The sequence below is a fragment of the Vulpes vulpes genome, chromosome 10 (genome assembly GCF_048418805.1).
Source record: "Vulpes vulpes isolate BD-2025 chromosome 10, VulVul3, whole genome shotgun sequence".
NCBI classification, from domain to species: Eukaryota; Metazoa; Chordata; class Mammalia; order Carnivora; family Canidae; genus Vulpes; species Vulpes vulpes.
In genome coordinates, this window is record NC_132789.1 from 57104425 (window position 1) to 57125933 (window position 21509).

A 21509-nucleotide genomic window follows, 5' to 3' on the forward strand; every position below is an offset into this window, starting at 1 on the left:
CTCAAAGAGGCCTTGTCAATGCTTATCAATGCTTATTAATAAATAAATGAAAGATAATACAAAAAATAAAGAACTCATATAAGTTTAAAGAAAGTAAAATATAAACATTACCTTTGGCTTTTTATAGAATCCTGACAAATACCATTTTACTACTTTTCTCAAACGGAAATAAGGATTTTCTTCAAGAGCAGCCCTAAAAAAACAAAATGGTAAGCATAAAACTTTCACAAAATATATCACAAATTCTCCCTCGTATTTAACAAATAAACAACTGAGTACGAGATATGGCTGGAAAACCTAAGTCATATTTAAGAGAGACGGCAAAAACAACCATGTAAATCAGACTGTAAGAATAACTTTTCATAATCTGGTTGCTTTTCTCCCCATTTTTCCTATTGTTTGATATACTGCCCAGGTCTTTGCTCAAGTAGTGTTTGGAAACTCTCCAAACTAAGGTTTTCAAACGGGGTTCTGTAGAGCCCTAAGTGTTGCTAAGAGTTCTATGAGAAATTATGATTTGGGGAAAAAAAAAACCCATATTTTGAGATTCAAGTACTGCATGCCGCCTAGCATTTGCAATGAATGATGTCAAGCAGCATTAACAATTTCATTAGAGGTCTTCGGTTCCCTATTGTCAGAGAAGAATCATGTCTACTTTATTCAGTCTATTTTCAGCCACTGATGCTAATTAGAGGAGATCAACAGTAACTGGTGAGTGCTATCCTACATGAATGGAGGACCACAGGCTGATATTAACCTCTCCCACGCAAAATGCTCCCTCAATCAAAAAGGATTTAACCTATTCTTAGCCTTCAATCCTACGTGCTAACAACTGATTTTCCAGAGTGAATAAATTCTATCAATGTAGTAGATAATCAAAGAACAATTTTCATTTTAAACAAGAAATTTTTAGAAGCCATGACTCGGCTACTCCCTTGCCCTTTTGCTGTTGCTGTAACACTGCAAAACATTGTGTATGTCAGAAGTGAATACCACCAAGTTTTCAAATATATATTACAACTTCATGTATATTACAATTTAACTATTATTTCCTTCAAGCAGGTCTGAAAGTTCAGTGTAGTGATTTTTTCCTGAGAGAGAGAGAGAGAGAGAGAGAGAGAGAATGTGCATGTGTGCGTGGGGCAGAGGGCAGAGAAAGGAAGAGAGAAAGAACTAAGCAGTCTTCACGCCCAGCCTAAAGCTGGTTCCAATCTCACAACCCTAAGATCATGACCTGAGCTGAAATCAAGAGTCAGATGCTTAAAACTGACAGCCACCCAGGCACCCCTAGTGATTTCTGAAAAAGAAGTGTAAAATGGAAGAGACCAGGCTTAGGCTTACTGACAACTGTGCCAAGTGAAAAACTTGCCCTTATTGGGAGTAACAACTGATTGCACTCTTCCTACCTCAGTTTAAATTCTCTTACTATGCAATTTTATTTCATATTTTGCATATACATATAGTTCAAAACTCAAAGCAATATGAAGTACATGTCTTGGTATTGTCCCATCTCTCCATATAGGCACCTTTTTTTTATGTTTATTTAAATAGTTTTAAGCATAAAAAAACAAATAAAATTATGCAGCCAGAGCACTTTTTAAGAAAGAAAAGGCAGGGATGCCTGGATGGCTCAGTGGTTGAGGGTCTCTACCTTTGGCTCGGGACATGATCCCGGGATCCTGGGATCGAGTCCTGCATCAAGTTCCCTGCAGGGAGCCTGCTTCTCCCTCTGCCTATGTCTCTACCTCTCTCTATGTGTCTCTCATGAATAAATAAAATCTTTAAAAAAAAATGAAAGGAAAGAAAAGGCAGCAAATCACACCCATTTTTTTGTACCTTGCTTTTTTCACCCACACATAATCCTGAAGATGCCTCCAAATCAGGTTATAGACTTCTTCCTTATGTGTAAATGTATCATAATTATTTAACCACTGGTCAACTGTGGCTGAATACCTGAGTTATTTGATCTTTTACAAGCCTATTACAAGCCTTGCTGCAACATTGCATATATGTCATTTTGAATATGTAGAGGTATATCTGTAGTAGTTATTCCCAGAAGCAAGATTACTTTATCAAAGGGCTGAACGCATCTATAATTCTGGTAAATACTGCCAGGTTCCCTTCAAAAGCACAGTGCTAGTTTGTATCATGCAAAAACAGAAGTGTACAAGTGCCTGTTGCCTCACAAATTCTAGGCAACAGTGTGTGTAGCCAGAATAATTTGGGAAAATAGGAATCTCTTCAGGTCTTATTGTGATTCATAGGAACCTGCTTCATATACTGCGAGAAATAAATTTCTAGACAGATAAAAGAACTATAATAAGATGTAAAGCAGAACTGGGGTTATAAAACTTTTGGATTTTGGTCACTAAGATGGATTAAAAATAATAGCTCATAATTTGAATCTATAGTTTTCTTATTATGAGTGAGATTTACATGTTTAAGGACTGTTTCTATTCATTTTTGAACCATCTGGTCATTTCCTCCTCTCCCTTTTCTATTAGGCTGCTGATCATTTCATTAAATTTCTAAGGGCCCTTTTTATTTTAGGAGAAGCAACACTTTGGGTGTGCCTTAATTGGCAAAAAAATCTCCCGGCTTCTTAATTATCTTTTGATTCAGATTATGCTTTTTGGGGGCAATGTTCATTACTGCAACTAACAGACTAATAATGTAATTACTAAATTAAATACAGATATTGATGTCTCTCTTCCTCAGAATTATACCCAGGATCTGCTGGCAGAAAGAAAACTAAAGATGAAAGTAAGGATCCATACCACGTGCCAGCAATTGGCAGGGCATACCAGTTGTGGTAAGCTGCACATGTGTCATGAGCATACAGAGAGGATACGTATAAACAAAAGCACAAGCCCCAGGATGGGACCTGAACAAGAGCTTAGTGGACCTGGAGCAGGGGACAAGGAATGCTAACCACCTCTCCCTATGTTAGGTCAGTAAATGGGTCAGGAAGCCTGAGCAAGCAGTACTGTCCGTAAGGGGTAGACTCCTGTCTTCCTCAAGCTTGTGATTTCTCAACTCAACTTCACAAATGGAAATATTGTAGCAAAGTATTAAGTATTCTTCTTATTGAGGTCAACTGTAGAAACGACGAAGAGAGTGAAGAGTGATATCTCCTTACAACCTGACTTTGGTAAGGCATAACCACTGTAATTAGCCCTCTGAAAAATCTCTTAAAACCATGAAGTGTTTTTCATTTAAAAAAAAAATGAGAATCTACTTACTCAGATAAGAAATCTGCATGATAGTAGTAATCTGAAAGTTTATCCAGGAAAGAACGAGGTTCCAAAATAAATGTAGGCAGAACCACCCTGGACAAGTCCATGCCAGGACGGACCTGTTTCAGCAATGTCCAGATGAGGCTTTTATTTTCTTCAGAGACAGTTTCTGTTTGAGAAGCCTCACCTGCCTTTAGGAATTAACAAAAAAACTGAAATATCATATTTATTTCAGACATATTAGATACGTAGATAAGACAGCTGATGTTGAAATCTTAATAAGCTACAGAACCATCTCAAGCATTCTCAGTATGCGTGGAAATAACTTATAAGGTAGTAAGTCTATAGGCGCAAAATTTAGGCAAAAAGAATAGCTGTTAAGAGACATCAAAGTGAAGGATAGTCACAAAGAATTCGTTACAAAAACATCACATGCTACTATTTATACTATATTTACTTCTATGCGCTAGCAATAACAAGAAAGTTATAACCTCATGTGTCCTTGCACTTGACATTGTACCTGGCAATGAAATCAAGTAGTACTATCTTATTTCAAAAACAAACCTGAAGAAAATGTAAACTTTAAATTTAATAGACTATATTGGTACTTGTGTGAGTATACGTATTTAATTGTTTATAAATTCTGATATGTTTTCATATGTATGTGATTTTCAAAATAAAATAGGTATCATAAAAATATTCTCTTCCAGGAAAATAAGCGATATGTCAAAGAAATGTCTTCAATTTCATTTGGAAATTCCCAAGAATTAGAAAATCAAAATGTCTGAAAATCACAGATTTTACCTCTCCTAGTTCTTCATGGCTCTGTTCAGTGTAGGTAGTCTCTTTTAAAGGCTCAATGGGCTCAGGTTCAATGTAAGAGTCATCTTGCCTTTCTGATGTATCTGTGTCACTTTCTTCACTTTTCCCCATCACCTCATTATCAGACTCATCATGCTCTTGATCATTTTCTTTATCGGATTTATCAGAATACATATCTTGGTCCTTAAAATGCTGTCGTTCAATTTCACTATCATTTAACCTTGAGGGAAGGAAATATTAGGAGGAAGAATAAAGGAGATTAAAAATATACAATTTAGGGATCCCTGGGTGGCGCAGCAGTTTGGCGCCTGCCTTTGACCCAGGGCACGATCCTGGAGACCCGGGATCGAGTTCCACGTCGGGCTACTGGTGCATGGAGCCTGGTTCTCCCTCTGCCTGTGTCTCTGCCTCTCTCTCTCTCTCTCTGTGACTATCATAAATAAATAAAAATTAAAAAATATATATACAATTTATAAATCAGAATTATATGTGACATTTATTGAGATTTTAAGTGTCAGGCACTGTTCTGTGATTCATACAGCTTTACTCAGTTACCCCTCAAAAATAACCTATAAGTAGTATTACTATTCTCACTTTATAGATTAGTAAATAAAGGCATAGAGAAATTAAATAAAACCTGGGAAATATTAAAAGAGGACACTGAGTTCTTTGCCTCTTTACCACTTGGGGCTAAAAGACTAAAAGCTTCCAAAAGCAGAAGTTTAGATTTTTCCCTTGTTAGACTTATTTTAGTTTTATAAACATCATCACTTGAATCAATCTCACTATCACTTCTGGTCTAAAGAAAAACTTCCAAGTTAAGATCCTTAGATTCTCAAGTGAGCTGAAATGAATTATGACTTTTCCCCTATAAAGGTCTCTCCAAAGTCAAAGTAAGTGAAAATACAAAAAAATAATTCTAATACTTGACTCATAGGCTTGATGTTGAGAAAAAATTTCAAGAACTGCTAATGGAAATATCAGTTTATGGAAATAAACCTATAGCCTAAAACTGATTAAGCTGCTATACCCCAACCCTATTCTTTTTTTTCTTTTTAAACATTCAGTTTTTGGTTTCTTTCTTTTTTTTTTAAAGACTTTATTTATTTATTCATAGAGACAGAGAGAGAGAGAGAGAGGCAGAGACACAGGCAGAGGGAGAAACAGGCACCATGCAGAGAGCCTGACATGGGACTTGATCCAGGTCTCCAGGATCACGCCCTGGGCTGCAGGCGGCACTAAACCGCTGCGCCACTGGGGCTGCCCCAACCCTATTCTTATATACAATTAGGGTTAATAATTTGTACAAAATGGAATTTTAAAAAATTCACTTCTGAAATTTAAAAAAAAATGCAAAAAATTCATTGTTTGGATTTTATTTATTTATTTATTTTAATAAATTTATTTTTTATTGGTGTTCCATTGTTTGGATTTTAATTAAAGAATCTTATTTTTTTAAAGGTTTTATTTATTTGAGAGAGTGAGTGAGTGGGGTAGAGACAGAGAGAGAGAAAATCTCAAGCAGACACTGTGCTGAGCACAGAGACAGACGTTGAGCTGGATCCCACAACCCTGAGATCATGACCTGAGACGAAATCAAGGGTTGCATGCTTAACCGACTGAGCCACCCAGGCTCCCCTAACCAACAATCTCTAATAGAAATTCGTTTTTATAGTACTTCTTTTCTTTCTTTCCCTTTATAATCATGTATTTTTATAATGTAGTCTAAAATTGCTGTCCCTGTTTTCTTATCACTCTCCTTAATCTCTCATGATCCAGTTTTCCCTTCCTTGAATCCACTGATCTGTTCTCTTAGAGGTCCTTAGTGATGGCTTAGTTGACAAATCCAATGGCCTTGTCCAATCTTCATCTTCTGTGACTTCTCTGCATCACTGGATTTGATGGTCATTTTCCTCGAAATGGTCTTAGTGCTCGGATTCCATACAACTACTATGGTTCAACTTTTTGAGCTCTCTGATCCCTCTTACTTCCTACTATCCTTAAGATATTTTATTCTTCCTTGGCCCTCCTATTTTCTCTATCCTCCCTCTCCTTTGGCAAGCTTGCCAATTTCAAGCCTTCACCATCATGTCTATTTGATTTTCAAGCCCATGCATGCAAATAAGCTTCAGGCCCATGTTTTAAAATGCTTGGCTGATACCATCTATGTGTTCTGTGACCAATGCATCCTCAACATGTCCAATATTTAATAGTTATCATCTCCCAACATGGTCCATTTTTATTTTACCATGATTTTACCAGTCACTCAGGCTTAAAACCTGTAACCTTTAATTACACCCATTCCCCGTCCCTTACATCCAAACGGACTGTATGTCTCAAAGGTAGGCCCCCATTCCCCTCATGTCTATATCATCAACTCAGCTCATGTTCTGTCATATAGTCAATAGGTTGCTATGTTGATTTTACCTTTGTAAAAATCTGTCATATTGACCCTCCCCAGTTCCCTAGCTGAATGTTATCTTTTTCCATCTTCTAAAATCTCCTGATCCTGTATTACCCTAAAGCACCTTTCCTTTGGTTGTTTCTGTCATTCTTCTCTTCCTATCCTTTATGGTTGCCTAGCATTTTATAGGTTTCAAACAAAATAAAACCTCTCTTCAGGATCACAGGGCTAGAAAACTATTGTACTGCATTCAAATTTAGGGTTATATCTGATTAATCTCCTTACCTATAATGCAGTAAATAATACAGAAAGGTATATAATATCTTAAACAGAAAAGAGGCTCAAAAAAATTTAAATGAATAAATATATGAAGCAGATGAAGTTTTAGGATTCCAAAATAAAAGCATTTAAAAATTACCTGGCATTCAATAAAAACAATGGACTATTTACAGCTGAAGAGCTTTCAAGGGAAAAATCATGGTAAGAGGCCCCAACAAATATCCATTCCTAACTTTGAGGAAAGTAACCTCAATGCTGATGGGAATAAGGAGCTTTAGAGCAGAAGTTGAGTACTGGGACAAGGGAAGAGAAGGGAAATCTAATATTTTTCCTACAAAGCAACAAGAGATCTAAACCTCAAACAAAGTATTTGTTAGCTTCCCTAGGGAAATTTTTTTAGTGTTAACTACAATGAATATTTCAGAGGATAAAACCACAAATAGGATACAGTTCCAACTTGAAACACATAAAATATAATAGAATTCCACAAATACCAGGTAGAATAAGTGCCATTACGAAGAAAATTAAAAAGCATTATGGAATAGCAATAGAAAAACATATTACATCTTACTGTCATGAAGCAGGAAAGGCTTTGTATTCAGTGTAATATTTGAGATTAGTCTTGAAGAACAGGATTGTGACAGGAGAAAAGAGCAAGGAGGGCTAGGAAACATTCTCAATGGAGGGAACAGCATGTACAAGGACAAGGTATTTTTGGGAAAGAACAATTACTTCACATTAGCTAAAAATCAAGGAAATGACTTTCTATACCTTGTAATAGCAACCAAGCAAATCTCAAATCAGGCCTGAGGCCATATAATGGAAAGAAAACAGCCAAGTTCAATTTTAAATATACAACAAAAATTCTAGGCCTACCAACCAGCCTGGGAACAACATAGTCCCTTATAAAATTTAGTGACAGTAGCTACTTACTGAAAGTTGTCACCGCTATGAAGATTGTTAGCACGTAATAAGCCATACAAAGTCACATGTGTGCTCTCTGATGAAATGCTCAGGTCGTGTTCCTTTCCTTCCCTGATCATTGTACGTTTAAGAAGACTAGAACATTTCAAAGCCAACTCCAAAGCATCCATCCAGCACCTTCCTAGAAGAACACAGATTCATAAGCAGTATAGTTCAAGAAACTAAAACCCAGCCACCATCTTAATTTAACACTGTTAACTTTTAAGCATACTATTATTTCTTTGAGAAACATGGACTGGCAAAGTTAATTTGAATATAATTTCTTACAAGGATTTTTTTAAATGCAGTTTTTCAGTTTAATAAGAGCTTTTTATAGACAAAGCATCTAGAAACCACTGGTAAATGAATAGCATATGAGATGCATTAGTAAGTACACCTAAACTAAAATAAACGTATTTTATCTTTAAAATCTTAGAACAGTAACAGGTAGTATAATTTGCAGCTACCAAAGAAGGTACACAAAATATACGGAAGAAATTATGTTTCTACTATAAACAAACTTAAGCAAAATGATACTTTGCTGTTGATAAAAGGTCTATCCCCAGGTTTACCATCCATTCTACTTATATGTATGAAAACTTCTAAGTCATAGAAATGCCTAGAGTATTCTCATGAATTGATGTATTAGTAAAAACACTAATAATTTTATTTTTTAAGTTAAAATTTAGAACTGTTTGTAGCAAAACAAACAAACCTGTTAGTTGCTCTTAAAATGTATGTATATGTTTCGATATATGCTGGAAATATCAGCCAAGTGTTTTAACACTTTCATAATGTAAGCTTGTGCCCGTGATATTTTAACTTTAAAAATATCATCAGATAAAAGTAAACTTTGAAAGGTACAAGATTCCCTCCTCTAGACTAAGCTTTTTAAAACATTAAAGTGAGGAAGAAATCCATTATCAATTATTAAGGTTTTCAAGTTAGCTTTGCTTTCACATAAGCAAGTTTTGCTTTCCATATTGCTTCAAAAATTCTTTATTAAGTTACTAGATACAGAACAAAAGTTTGTACTTGAATCTCTTAGATTAAAAAAAACCTTAAGACAGTGTGTGTTATAAATGTTAATTAAAAAATTATTTGAGAAAGAGAGCGCGCGCACGCTTGCACATGTGCCTGAGTAGGGGGGCGGGGCAGGGCAGAAGGGAAGCAGACTCCCTGCTGAGTGGGGAGCCTCACACAGGGCTTGATCTCCCAGATAAGCTGAAACCAACAGTCGGATGCTCAACCAACTGAGCCACCCAGGTATAATAAAACACAAATAGTATATTAAATGTACCTCTAAAATTATAATACTTAAAAGAGTTACCACACAGAACAGTAGCCAAGTCAAAAGGTATTAAGATGTCAATGGAGGATGAAGAAGAAAACTTTAGGTTGCCAATTTGTCATTTGACTTTACAATTCTTCCTATCAGATTTCCCTGTTTGTCTACAAAATTAATAATATTTTAGTATCATAAGCAATTTATGAATACAATACTTCTGCTGCAAATACCATACTAAAGAGATTTTCCCCAAAGGAAAAAAAACACAGGGGCATATAAAATAAACCCTTAAAAATGAGTTCTAAAATCTACTCCATCAAAATCTATTATTTACCATCTGACTCTGAAGTGGCTCGGATGATCAGGTAACTGCTAGGTAAGGGCTGAGTTATAGATCCAACTGCTTCACCTTTTGGACCCTTAAAAGAAAAGAAATGGTATACAGTAGATATTATGAAATCTTAACTTCATGTTTTCCATTATCACCACCTGTAACAATCTAAGTTAGGCAAAGAATAGAATCTAAAAGCAAACAAGCTTTGATCTCATGCTTCTTGAGAAAGCAGAAGTAAGTTTTAAGGAAAGTAAGTTTTCCTCTTCCAACAAATATACCTCTTTACCAGAAAACTGAACAATTTAAAGCTATCATTAAACATTATCTCTACTTAATCGTTCACAGAAAGATAAACCTGTAATCTATTTTACTAGATCAAATTTTAATAGAGAAATTTCCATTCTACATTCTACTTATTTATTAAAATAAGTAACATTAAATTTCTAGAGGCCTAAAAAAAGCTGGAAATATAGTTACAATTTATAAGAAAAAGAAAAATGAATTTTGACTAGGTCTAAGGAAAAATCTCTTATTTTATAATCATTGATATAATTGTTATAAAATACCAACGGAAAAGGTTAATTTTATTTTTTCCAGAAAGAAAAAGGAATTTGTCATTGTTGTTGGCTAGGGTTATTTGTTTTAGGAGCATACAACACCAAGAACTCTACAGTAATTAGTATCACCAAGGCCAAACTTAAGTGAACCCAGTTCTTCTCTGGAAAGAAAATCTGGGGATAGAGCTAACAGTATAATTTTGATAGACAAAGTAAATTTTAAGTTATAAGATCAAAGAATAAAATAGAAGCATAAAGAAGATAATAGATTCAAAATGAAAAAGAAGAAAAAGTCATTATAATTTTAATAAATCCTGTAATATCACTTGGGTATTTTCAAAGAGCTTTATAATTTTATGGGCCAGCTCCTAGAACTAGCATAGGGTAAGATCTAGTCAGACTGTTGGGTTTAAAGTTTGGTTCCATGCCAGAAAAACTACTTAAGTAATCTCTTTAGGTGAGAATTTTTACGTTTACTTTTTTTAAAGATTTTATTTATTTATTTGAGAGAGAGAACACATAAGCCAGAGGAGGGTGGCAGAGAGAGAGGGACAAGCAGACTCCTCACTGAGCAGGGAACTCAACTTAGGGCATAATCCCTGGACCCCAAGATCATGACTTAAGCTGAAGGCAGCTGCCTAACAGAGCTACCTAGGCACCCCTAAAGGTATGAGAATTTTTAAAGTCCATGTAAAATGCTCAAGAGTCCCTGATACAAAGTAAGAACTCATAAACATTACTTTTACCTAATCATGGATACTGACTTTGAAGAACTTAGCATCTTTGTTTGTGGAAAATATTCTTTTTTTTTTTTTTTTTCAGTATTTTATTTATTCATTCATGAGGGACAGAGAGAGAGAGAGAGAGAGAGAGAGGCAGAGACACAGGCAGAGGGAGAAGCAGGCTCCACGCAGGGAGCCTGATGTGGGACTCGATCCCAGGACTCCAGGATCACGCCCTGGGCCGAAGGCAGGCGCCAAACTGCTGAGCCACCCAGGAATCCCCCAGTGGAGAATATTCTGATAATCAATTAACTGGACTAATTTCCCTCTTTCCCAACAATATTGAGAATTCAATAAATTTGGCATTAAAATCTTTTAAAATAATTTAAAAATTCATTGTAGTTCTTATAATTCCTAAGAGTATTAGTAAAGAATAAATACTATATAGAAAGGCTTTTGAAAGTTGTTTTTTTCATTTGGGAATCACATGGTGTATAACTAATAGAAGTTCTATGTGTTAAATTCTTTCCCTGTGGGAAGTGCCTAATCCCAGAATGGAACTCTAATCCTAAATTTAGCCCTGCTATGACTACAGACTACTAAAATAAAGGTTAAAAGTCCAAGTCATTTAGAGATGTGTGTATATATATTGCCTAATTAAGCAATACCAAAAGATATTTAAAAGCTGAAGTTACATTTGTTTGTTTAACCCTAAATCTCAATTAGGTGGCTTTCCTTAAAGGAGAACCTCTAAACCATTTATTCATGTATAACTAGCCTTCTTAGAAACTAAAACAATGATTGCTTTGTAAAAATTTAAATTAAATCAATTTATTCCATTACTGTGTATTATATATCTAATGTCTGTAGAATGCCTTGGTAGTTAATCAAATATGGCATTCCTATTTTCCTGATTAAGTTTCTGCTTTTTTAACACATGAGTGACCACAGTAATATTTTTTATTTTTATTTTTTATTTTTAAACTTTTATTTATTTATTCATGAGACACAGGCTTGGAGAGAAGCAGCCTCCCTATATGGGACTCAATTCCAGGACCCTGGGATCACCACCTGAGGCAGAGATGCTCAACCACTGAACCACCCAGGTGTCCGTACTTTTTAGTTTTAAAGCATTAGATCTTCGCCTTCAAAGAAAGCTGAATCTCAAGAGTAAGTAGACTATTTACTCTTATTTCTAGTTATAGATTTCTTGTCACATATTTACATCTTATAGGAAAGACCACAAGAATAAATGGCAGCTCTGTTCTAGGGATCTTATAATTTGATAAAGAAAAAAAAAAAAAACCCTAAAAAAAAAAAAAAACCTCACTCACTATAAATAGGATACAATATTACAAAGCAAAGCTAGTAACTGCAATTAAAAAACAAAGTACAAACTGAATCCCCAGGGAGATTGGTACATAGTTTACTGTGTGTAGAGACAAAAAGAGGAATAACGCACTTTAAAACAGAAGCAAATTCGGAAGTCTTGGCAGAGGTCAGCAATCATTAGATAACTTGATTCATCTCCACTCTATTCACAGATTCTATTCATAGATTGTTATCTTTACCTTTTACCTAGTTCTTACTTACCTTCACTGCCCAAATAGACTGCTCCAAAGGATGAAAAAGTTTAAAACAAAAGCCATCCTTTTTTGATGGACGCTCAATGATTTCACAGGCATTCAGAAGGACTGTTCCAACCCACTGACCATTTTTTTGGGTTTTATAGATCAGTAGCACCCCAGGTTTCAAAACACACCACAACTTGGTCCAGCTCTTTAGAGTACCACGAATCTATAGAAAGATAACTTTATTAGGAAATAAAGCTCCATTTTTCTCTTTTTGCCCCATAAAACACAAACTCAGTAATGGCAAAGAGGATATTTTAATCTAAAATCTCCACAAAATAGAACTAGATTCAGTAGATTTTTTTAAGCTAGTAGATGGTAAGCACTGCACACAAAGGTAAAAAAAAGAATGGCTCCTGCTTCTGAGGAACTTACAGTCTAGCCAGAGACTAGGTCAACAGGTTCAAAATAATGTGCCAAGTAGAATGGATTTCCTAACCCTCTGCGCCAGCTCAGGAGCCATTAAAATATACTTTCCTAGTACCAAGAGTCTCTTCTTACCATCTCTCATAATTTTATGTGTGGGAGTGTAAGATTATTCCACCTTTTAAGAATCCCCCCCACCACTACATTAACAGTGCTGAAATCACTGCTAGCACAAACACTAGGCATTCCCTAAACATTCATTGAGTGGTAGGAAGAGGGAAGAACTCTCTTCCATCCCCTAAAATTATCTTCTCCAAATTACTTTGTTCTTAGTAATTACATAAAGTGTGCCATTTAAGTTCTTGGGTTACCTGAATCTCTCTCTAGCTCAAAATGTTCCTCATCCCAGGGTTTAATGTTATGTCAATAACAAGTCTATTAACTGGCTTTTCCTATCAATTTCTATTTCTGTTATCCAGTAAAAATATTTCTATGCAAGTCACTGAATTCACAATACTGAAAAGAATGCTAATATATTTAGAATAAAAACTAGGAATTATCCTTTTATTTACTATAAAACGTCTGCTCTCAATGTACTTTTATGAATTATGAAATAAATATAGGGCTCCCTAACCCCAGAAATAGGCATACCACAGTAACTGTAAATAAGAAAAAAATTAGTAAGGGGGAGTTTGGAGCCAGAAATGAAAAAAGTAAAAAAATCTCTGAGAAAAGTATGTGTTTATGTAAAAGAAATGGCAAGACAAGAAAAACAAAAGGAATAGTTATCCTAAGATAACATTTTTAATCTGGGACATGTGACATAGAACATAAATGGCAAATTATCAGATGAAGGTATGATTTAGAAAGTCAGCCAGGGGATCTGTTGGGGACTTTTAGGGGATTAGTTGCTGGAACCCAATGTCAGAAGACAATAGGAAGTTTAGCTCAGAAAAACTCAAGTGAGATCTGGAGCTTGAAGATTTCTTTTTTAAGATTTTATTTATTTATTAAGAGAGAACGGTAGAGACACAGGCAGAGGGAGAAGCAGGCTCCACGTAGGGACCCCGACGTAGAACTCGATCCGGGGTCTCCAGGATCAGGCCCTGGGCTGAAGGCAGCGCTCAAAAGCTGAGCCACCTGGGCTGCCCTGGAGCTTAAAGATTTCTAAGTAAAGTCAAAGTAAGTCAGAATGTATTTTTAGTACACCACTGAAGAAGACCCTAGTACTACCTGCACTAACAAGCAAACAATCATTAAGCTCCCATTTTAGTGAGAGAACTTCTACAACAGATCTCATAAGGAGGTTTTACCAATTTTTTGGGACAGTGGAAAGCTTTCACAGCTGGGGTGATTTTTAGATGAATGTCAGGTACTAAAATTTCCTAGAGTCAGAGTCTTGACCAGATCATTCTTAAACTTAGCATTAGTCTGAATGATTCCAACCAAATATCCTTCAGATGAGAAAGAGGATAGAGTGGGATGACAAAAAAAAGAAAGAAAGAAAGAAAGAAAGAAAGAAAGAAAGAAAGAAAGAAAGAAAGAAAGAAAGAAAGAAAGAAAGAAAGAAAGAAAGAAATGAGAGTAAGTGGAAATAATCAGAGGCTTGGAAAAAGCAATATGCATGTTTTTCGGAAAATTAATCTTTTAGAAATAACTTTTATATTAACCTTGTTTCAGATCTTCTCAATAATGCATACACATCTGTCTACAATAATACTGAACGATATTGAGTAACAAAATATTTCCCAAGACAGACAACATTAATTTTCCTTCTCCCCATTAAGACTGGAACATAGAACCTTTGGGATACAATTAATAGGTTGCCAGTGAAAAACAATCATCCCAGGAGTTGTTTTTGTCTTGAAGGCTTTAGGTGCACTCAGGGCTTTCCTATCCCAGTAGGTAAACATTCAGCAATTTGAATTCAAGCTTCAATACAAACTGACCTTCAACCAATCAGCCATAACAATAACAGAAGGATCTGTGATTGTACTGAGTAACTCCTTTGTGGCTCTTTTCTTTTCTTCCCGGTAATTTTTCTTTTGCACCTATTTTACAGAAATAATAGAAAAATCAAAAATTCATTAGAAATGAGCAATTTCTTTCCAAATACTTTAGGTCTATAGCATGCAAAGCATTAAATTCTAAACCTCTTTTAGAATTTTAGCATCTTAGGATAAAAGGACTTTTTTTAAGAGATGGTAGGAATTTTTAGAGGTTAGAATCTAGTTTTTTCTTTTTCTTTTTTTAAAGATTGTATTTATTTATTCATGAGGGACACAGAGAGAGAGAGAGACACGGAGGCAGAGACTTAGGCAGAGGGAGAAGCAGGTTCCCTGCAGGGAGCCTGGTGTGGGACTCCATCCCGGGATTCTCAGATCATATCCTGAGCCAAAGGCAGACACGCAACCACTGAGCCACCCAGGCGTCCCAGAATCTAGTTTTTCGGATTACTAGTTCTCTGTATCTTTTTGAATTTTACCTTTTTTTAATGACACAATACTAGATGTATCCAATCTCATGGTAAGAATTTCAAACAACACAAATAGAGCTAAGAGTTGTCTTTATTATACCCTATCCTCTTACAATCTCTAGACTTGACCAGTATCAACACTTCCGGAAAACACTACCCTTTCAGGCTTTTTCTCTGTATACAACCTATAGAAATATATAAGCTTTTCTATATAGCTTTTCTTTTTCTTTTTTTTAAACACATTTTTTTAAAAAAGCTTCCCTCACTCAACATTTTTTGGAGCATTTTCATGCCTACCTCATTCTTTTAATTGCTACATAAGTTTCGCAGTATGATAAAATAAGAGTGAAGAGCTAACATTTACTGGACGCATTCTGCATAACAGTTACTGTTCTAAGCACTTTACAAGTACTACCCTCATTTAATCTTCACAATAACCTCGGAAAGTAAGATAATTATTATCCTTGTTTTACAGATGAGAAAACTGAGGCACAGAGAGTAACTTGCCCAGGATCACACAGCTAGTAACTCATGGAGGCAGGATTCAAACAAAGGCAGACTGGTTCTAAAGACATGCTCAACCACCATGCTATACTGCTTCTATAATTTTTCTTAAGTTCTCTTGCTGATAGAAATCCAGTCTATCAGTTTTTTCATATTACAAACAACGCTGCATTTGTTTACAACTGGCAATTTTGCTCTTTCCTAATACTAAGATATAAATAATTAAGAAATCACAAAATGATACTAATTCATTCAAAATACCAGTTTTACCTTCATAGGTTACCTCTGAGATAATTTGGGAAGGCCGTAGAGGATTAATATAGTCTTATTACTACTTTGTTGTTATTATATGGATGGGAGAAGAGTGGTGACACATTTCTTTTAGCTATAAAACCTTCTTAGTTGTACTTCATAGTAAGAAGACTATATACCTAACAAGATTTAAATAATTCTATAGCCAAAAAACTTCAGGCTTTTTATCTTTATTAATATTCAGATATTTATTAATATCTGAATAACAGTAGATTTAATAGGGGACTGCAGGTGCAAATGCATACGGATATAAGAAAAAAAGGGGTAAAATAGACCATGCAGGGATCAGAGTCAACTAGAAAGCATCTGTTTCTTAAGATCCAGGACCTGTGGCCATTCTGGAAGACAAGCCCAAAGTGCAATATTTCTTAAAGAGAGGTTGGAAATTTGAACTTGTAACTGTTTACCTCAAGTTTTAAAAACATTATATCAATATTTAACTTAAAATATGATAGCAATATATTCTATATCAATATAGATCAAACAAAATAGATCTACCTGTGGGCCAAATTCAGCCCACGACCCTGCAGTTAGTGAACTTGAATTTCAAAAAGCACCACAACTTCCCATTATATGTTCTACAACACAGTGATGTGCCTAAGTAGGTATAACTACACAGAGCTATCCAGTCCTCAGAGAAAGGAATGGCCAGATGAGGCCTGAGGCGGTGCTGAACGATCATCAAGCAGCCTCTTCAGTTGACTCCAGTGTGCCACACATTCTTTATGTGTGCTTGTCTGGATATTATTTTTCTTTCTTTAGGAGACATATTTATCTTGTTAGCCTACTTTCAAAAGCATATGCAATGCATAATGTTATTAATGAAGTAACTGTGGAAACTAACCTTGAGAGATTCTTTTTTTGTGAGCTTGCTTGAAGCAGAACTATCCTTCTCCGAGCCATTATAAAGTTTAGATTCAGACTGAAATCACATAGAATTAAACAAAAGAGAAATATTAATTAAAAACTTCATTTATTCTACACATACAGGCATATAAAAATTAATGTTAGAGCTATGTTTCTGAATTCTTCCCATTTATTGCTGTATTTAAGGCAAATATAAATTTTCAAATGTCAACTTTCCCTATATAGATAGCATCTGGGTTTAAAGCTAATCTGTGTGAAATCCACAAAAGCACAAAATAAACACTAGTCAGGGGCACCTGGCTGGCTCAGTCAGAAAAGGATGCAACTCTTGATCTTGGGGTGGTAGGTTCAAGCCCCACACTGGGTGTAAAGATTATTTAAAAACAAAACAAGACAAAAAACAAACAAAAAAACCGAATTAATAAATTAATCTACAATGTGAGGTTAAATAAGATCATTTGTAAATTTTTGCATTCTATCTTCTGGAATATTTCTAATAAACATATGAAATTACTTATTCTGTTTTTTTTTTTTTTAAGATTTTTACTTATTTATTCATGAGAGATACAGAGAGAGAGGCAGATACATAGGGAGAAGTAGGCTCCCTGCAGGAAGCCTGATATGGGACTCCATCCCAGGACCCCAGGACAATGACCTTAGCCAAAGGCAGATGCTCAACCACTGAGCCACCCAGGTACCCTGTAATTATTTATTCTTAAAAGTATCCAAAGCAATGTAACTTTTTAACAGTTAAAAATATTCCAAATTAATAAACCAAATCATGTACATTCTAGCAAGTTATTGTACACATTGCCCTACTGTTACTTCTCTGATGGAAAGAAATATATATATCTTTAGAAATTAGTATTAAAACACTATCTAATTTATAGTGTTTAAAAACCAATATTCCTACCATCTACTTCTTCCTCCCTATCCAGTGCTCTCTAAAGTATTATGGTCTTAAACTTGTTTCCAGACTTTGTTTATACTTATTTTTATTTGATCTTCATAAGAACCTTGAAATAGAGGCACCTGAGTGGCCCAGTTGGTCTGCCTTTGGCTCAGGTCACAATGCCAGGGTCCTGGGATCAAGCCCTACGTTAGGCTATTCAGCTGAGAGTTTGCTTCTGCCTCTCCTCCCTGCTCCTGCTCTCTCTTGCTATCTCTCTCTCCCTCATTATTTTTTTTTTAATGAAGTCACTCCTTTGAGAACTGAACTTCAAACATCATACTACTTACTCTTGTGGCAATGGCACTGATTGTGGTAATAAAACAATTTTACAAAGTTGCTCAAGCCAAATACATCTCTGTCTTCCCCTCACCCCCAAGAACCTAAAGATGGCACAGCTATTGTCAGAAGAATAGGATGATTTCTATTTCCCACAGCTTCATAGGAAAATGGGTATTATAATATACTTCTTAGACACCAGTGAATGAGGAATAAATGCTAATGGAAATCAATGGCTGCCTATTCTTTACCAAGTACTTTTCTAAATACTTCACATGTACTACTTCATTTAATAAGCAACCCTATGAGATAGTCACAGTATCCTCCTTTTGCTAATAAGGAAACCAAGTCTAACCAATTAAAGATAACTTCCCAAAGTCACAGAGCCACTAAGTAGATGAGATGGGTTTTGTACCCTGTTCTACCTAATTCCCAGTATCATGCTCTTAGCTATTTCATTGTAATGATTTCTCACCTTTTACAACTATTCACGGAGAATTTTAGCTAGACTCAAATTTAAGATTTATCTTCATGAATAACAGGAAATGTTTCCCTGACGTGACAAGATCCGGCTTGGTGATTCCTAAAAGGTTCTAGTATATAAGGGACCAGCAGGCCAGAAGGGTGTCACATGAGCTTGGCAAATTTTAGAGAACAAATATTTCAAGGAATCCTTGCCATCCTGTGTAGCCAGTTCTGGGAGTAGGGGGAAGGGGAAGACCTACTGACCAAGTTTCTATAAGTTTTTAAAATAACACTACACCTAAGTTTTCTGAATCAACAGGTTGCCTTTTAAATATAAAAACTCAACCTATTTTTGTTGGAAATATTTTACTAAAATAAGTTGTCCTTCTTTTATAACCTTACTGACCACTAACTTAATGATGACCACAGGGTTTAATGTATAGTACTGTTTGTTTTTTCATTAAATAGCCTTAGAATGCTCAGTATGTTATATTTTTAGTTTTCTTTTTCCTCTCCTTCCCCCCCCCACCCCTTAACTATTGTCTTCTTATGGGCTGTGTGACTTCAGGAGGTTATTCAATCTCTTTCAGTCTTAGACAATTGAATTGTCTTAGCTCCCTCATTTGTAGAATGAGGATAACTCCTACTAATTTGTAGGGTTGCTCTGAAGATAATGAGGTAGTGTGCATGATGGGTTTAACATACTACTTTGTATATATTATGTTTCAGGTACTGTCATAAATCTGACCTTTAAGTAAAGGGAACATTAATATATGAGAATACTTTCAACTTGCTTTGAAAACTATAAAATACTACAAATATAAGGAGTAATAATGTTATGTTACTATGCCTAGCTCAGATATTATGATTTGGAAAGGTTTTTTTTAAACGTCCAGGTAAATATATTTTTTATAGCAAGCAATAGGCAAATTAGCATACCTGTTAGATAAGCAGATGTATGCTTGGAGAATCAAGTCAATAAAAGATCTAGGCTCAAAAACCTAGAAATAGGTTCTATCCTTGAAATAAGATTCCTTTCACCCCACTAGACACAGTACCCAGGTTGGTAATTCCTTTTGTTGAGATGGACTACTAAAAATTCACTTAAAATGCTAACAGCAAATGGGATAGATTTAATTACTGACTTTTCCTATTGACTTATTTATAGGATGCATGAGAAATAGAAACTGTCTTTATTTTTTTTTAATGGGGAGGAGGGAAAAAAGGTATATTCCATTGTGCTTAATGGTCTTAATCATGTATTTAAAGAAATAACTTAATCCCAAATCCAAATGACCAAAATGGCAGTATTAATACTTTTGCATCAAATTCAGAAAAACAGAAGATTAAAATTATGATGGTTTTAGTTATGCACACTGATTACAGAAGGAGTAACAAACTTTATTTCCTGAAGTTACTTAAGGCTAAAATGTTCAGAATTCCACGAGAATGTGGTTTAATGATAAATGTATAAATTTTAGGATTGCTGTGAAAAACAAGAGTAGTTTATGTGTTAGACTATTTAATGACAAACTACTGACCATGCATCTTTCAGCTAACAGAATAGACAAGGATTAAATCTAAGTAAAGATAGGTTTCAACTGTTGGAATATAACAGGAATTAAGTACAACTTTACTTACACTAGTTACCATGTTAAGAATCCCACTCATTCACTGTAATCCCCCCCCCCCTTTTAAAAATAAGCCCTATGTCCAACGTGGGGCCTGAATTCACAGCCCCAAGATCAAGAGTCCCATGCTCTACCAACTGAGCCAGCCAGGTGTTGGGATCACGACCTGAGCCGAAGGCAGACTCTCAACCACTGAGCCACCCAGGTGCCCCAGAATTACTAATTTAGGAAACTATATCTTATTCTAAGAAAACGTCTTTCAATTGCAAGCTACTACTGCAAGAGATCTTTGGCCTTTAAATGGTAAAATGTATGTATTTTGATTGTCATTCAAATAAAGTTGGAATACTTAGGAATTAAAAAAAAATCATAAATCCTGAGAACTTCTCTGAATGGAACTCTGAGAAGTACAGTAGCAGATATATCAGAAGCAATATAACTCTGGAGAGAACACACTTGTTACCAATAGGTATTTCCAAGTTACCAACAGCATCCTACATCAACTCCAGTGGATTTTCTTTGTTTCATATATACTGAATGATTTAGATACACCAACATAAATCAAAACATGCCATAAAAATTGGATAGAATTTTTAGTGTTAGTTCCTCTTCTTAAATATTAGAAAAATGCCATAATCATGTATTTGGGGACAACATATACTTACCTTGCTCTTTGACATAGAAAGTGAAGATTCATCTTTATTTTGAGAAATGTCTTCCTTTCCTCTTTCAAAACCTGTGATTATTTGTTATTAAAAAACATTGTTATTATTTGAGTATTACTATATAGCATGCAGGCATTAAGAAGCAAATGCATATAAGTCATCCAATTTCAAATGTACATTATAACTGATGTACATTGGTACAAAAGTCTAGATTAAATATACAGTATTAAACTATTAGAGCTTAAAAGACTTCTAAGGGATCATACATAGTATATAATAACTCTTTGGAATAAATTAAGGCTTATAGAGACGAAGTCTTTTCCTGAACTCGTCAACATCAAGTTAAATACCTCTTTTCTGTGGCTCCTAGAGCACTTTGCATGAACTTCAGAGGCCTCATGGAGCTTTTGTTCTAGTGACCTCTTTTCTTTCTTTCTTTTTATTTTTAAGATTTATATTATTTATTTTGAGAGAGAAGAGAGAAGCAGACTCCCAGCTGAGGGTGGAGCCTGATGAGGGCAGGGCTCAATCTCACAACCCTGAGATCAAGACCTGAGCTGAAACCAAGAGTTGGTTGGTTGCTCAACTGACTGAGCCACCCAGGCACCCATCTAGTGAGCTCTTTTCTAAAAAAGAATCCTAACTGATAAAACCAACCCAAAATACTTTTCACATCTCTTGCCAAATTGGAGCAATTCTAGAATTAGTGATAAAAGACTAGGGAAAATAAATCTAGATTGAGGGGCAGATTTTTAAAAA

At 35.2% G+C, this 21509-nt stretch overlaps 1 protein-coding gene across 10 annotated transcripts in view; it reads right to left on the reverse strand.

Moving 5' to 3' along the window:
* Positions 1-21509, reverse strand: part of OSBPL8 (oxysterol binding protein like 8) — a 145995-nt gene that overhangs the window by 25627 nt on the left and 98859 nt on the right. For all 10 annotated transcript variants that reach the window (XM_072724426.1, XM_072724419.1, XM_072724425.1 and 7 more), the window contains 9 exons: positions 20751-20821; positions 16739-16816; positions 14552-14653; positions 12199-12402; positions 9327-9411; positions 7675-7846; positions 4041-4278; positions 3243-3427; positions 112-193 (listed from right to left, as the gene is read on the reverse strand). In XM_072724426.1, coding sequence (XP_072580527.1) covers positions 112-193; positions 3243-3427; positions 4041-4278; positions 7675-7846; positions 9327-9411; positions 12199-12402; positions 14552-14653; positions 16739-16816; positions 20751-20821 — 1217 coding nt within the window. The remainder of the gene's footprint in view (positions 1-111; positions 194-3242; positions 3428-4040; positions 4279-7674; positions 7847-9326; positions 9412-12198; positions 12403-14551; positions 14654-16738; positions 16817-20750; positions 20822-21509) is intronic.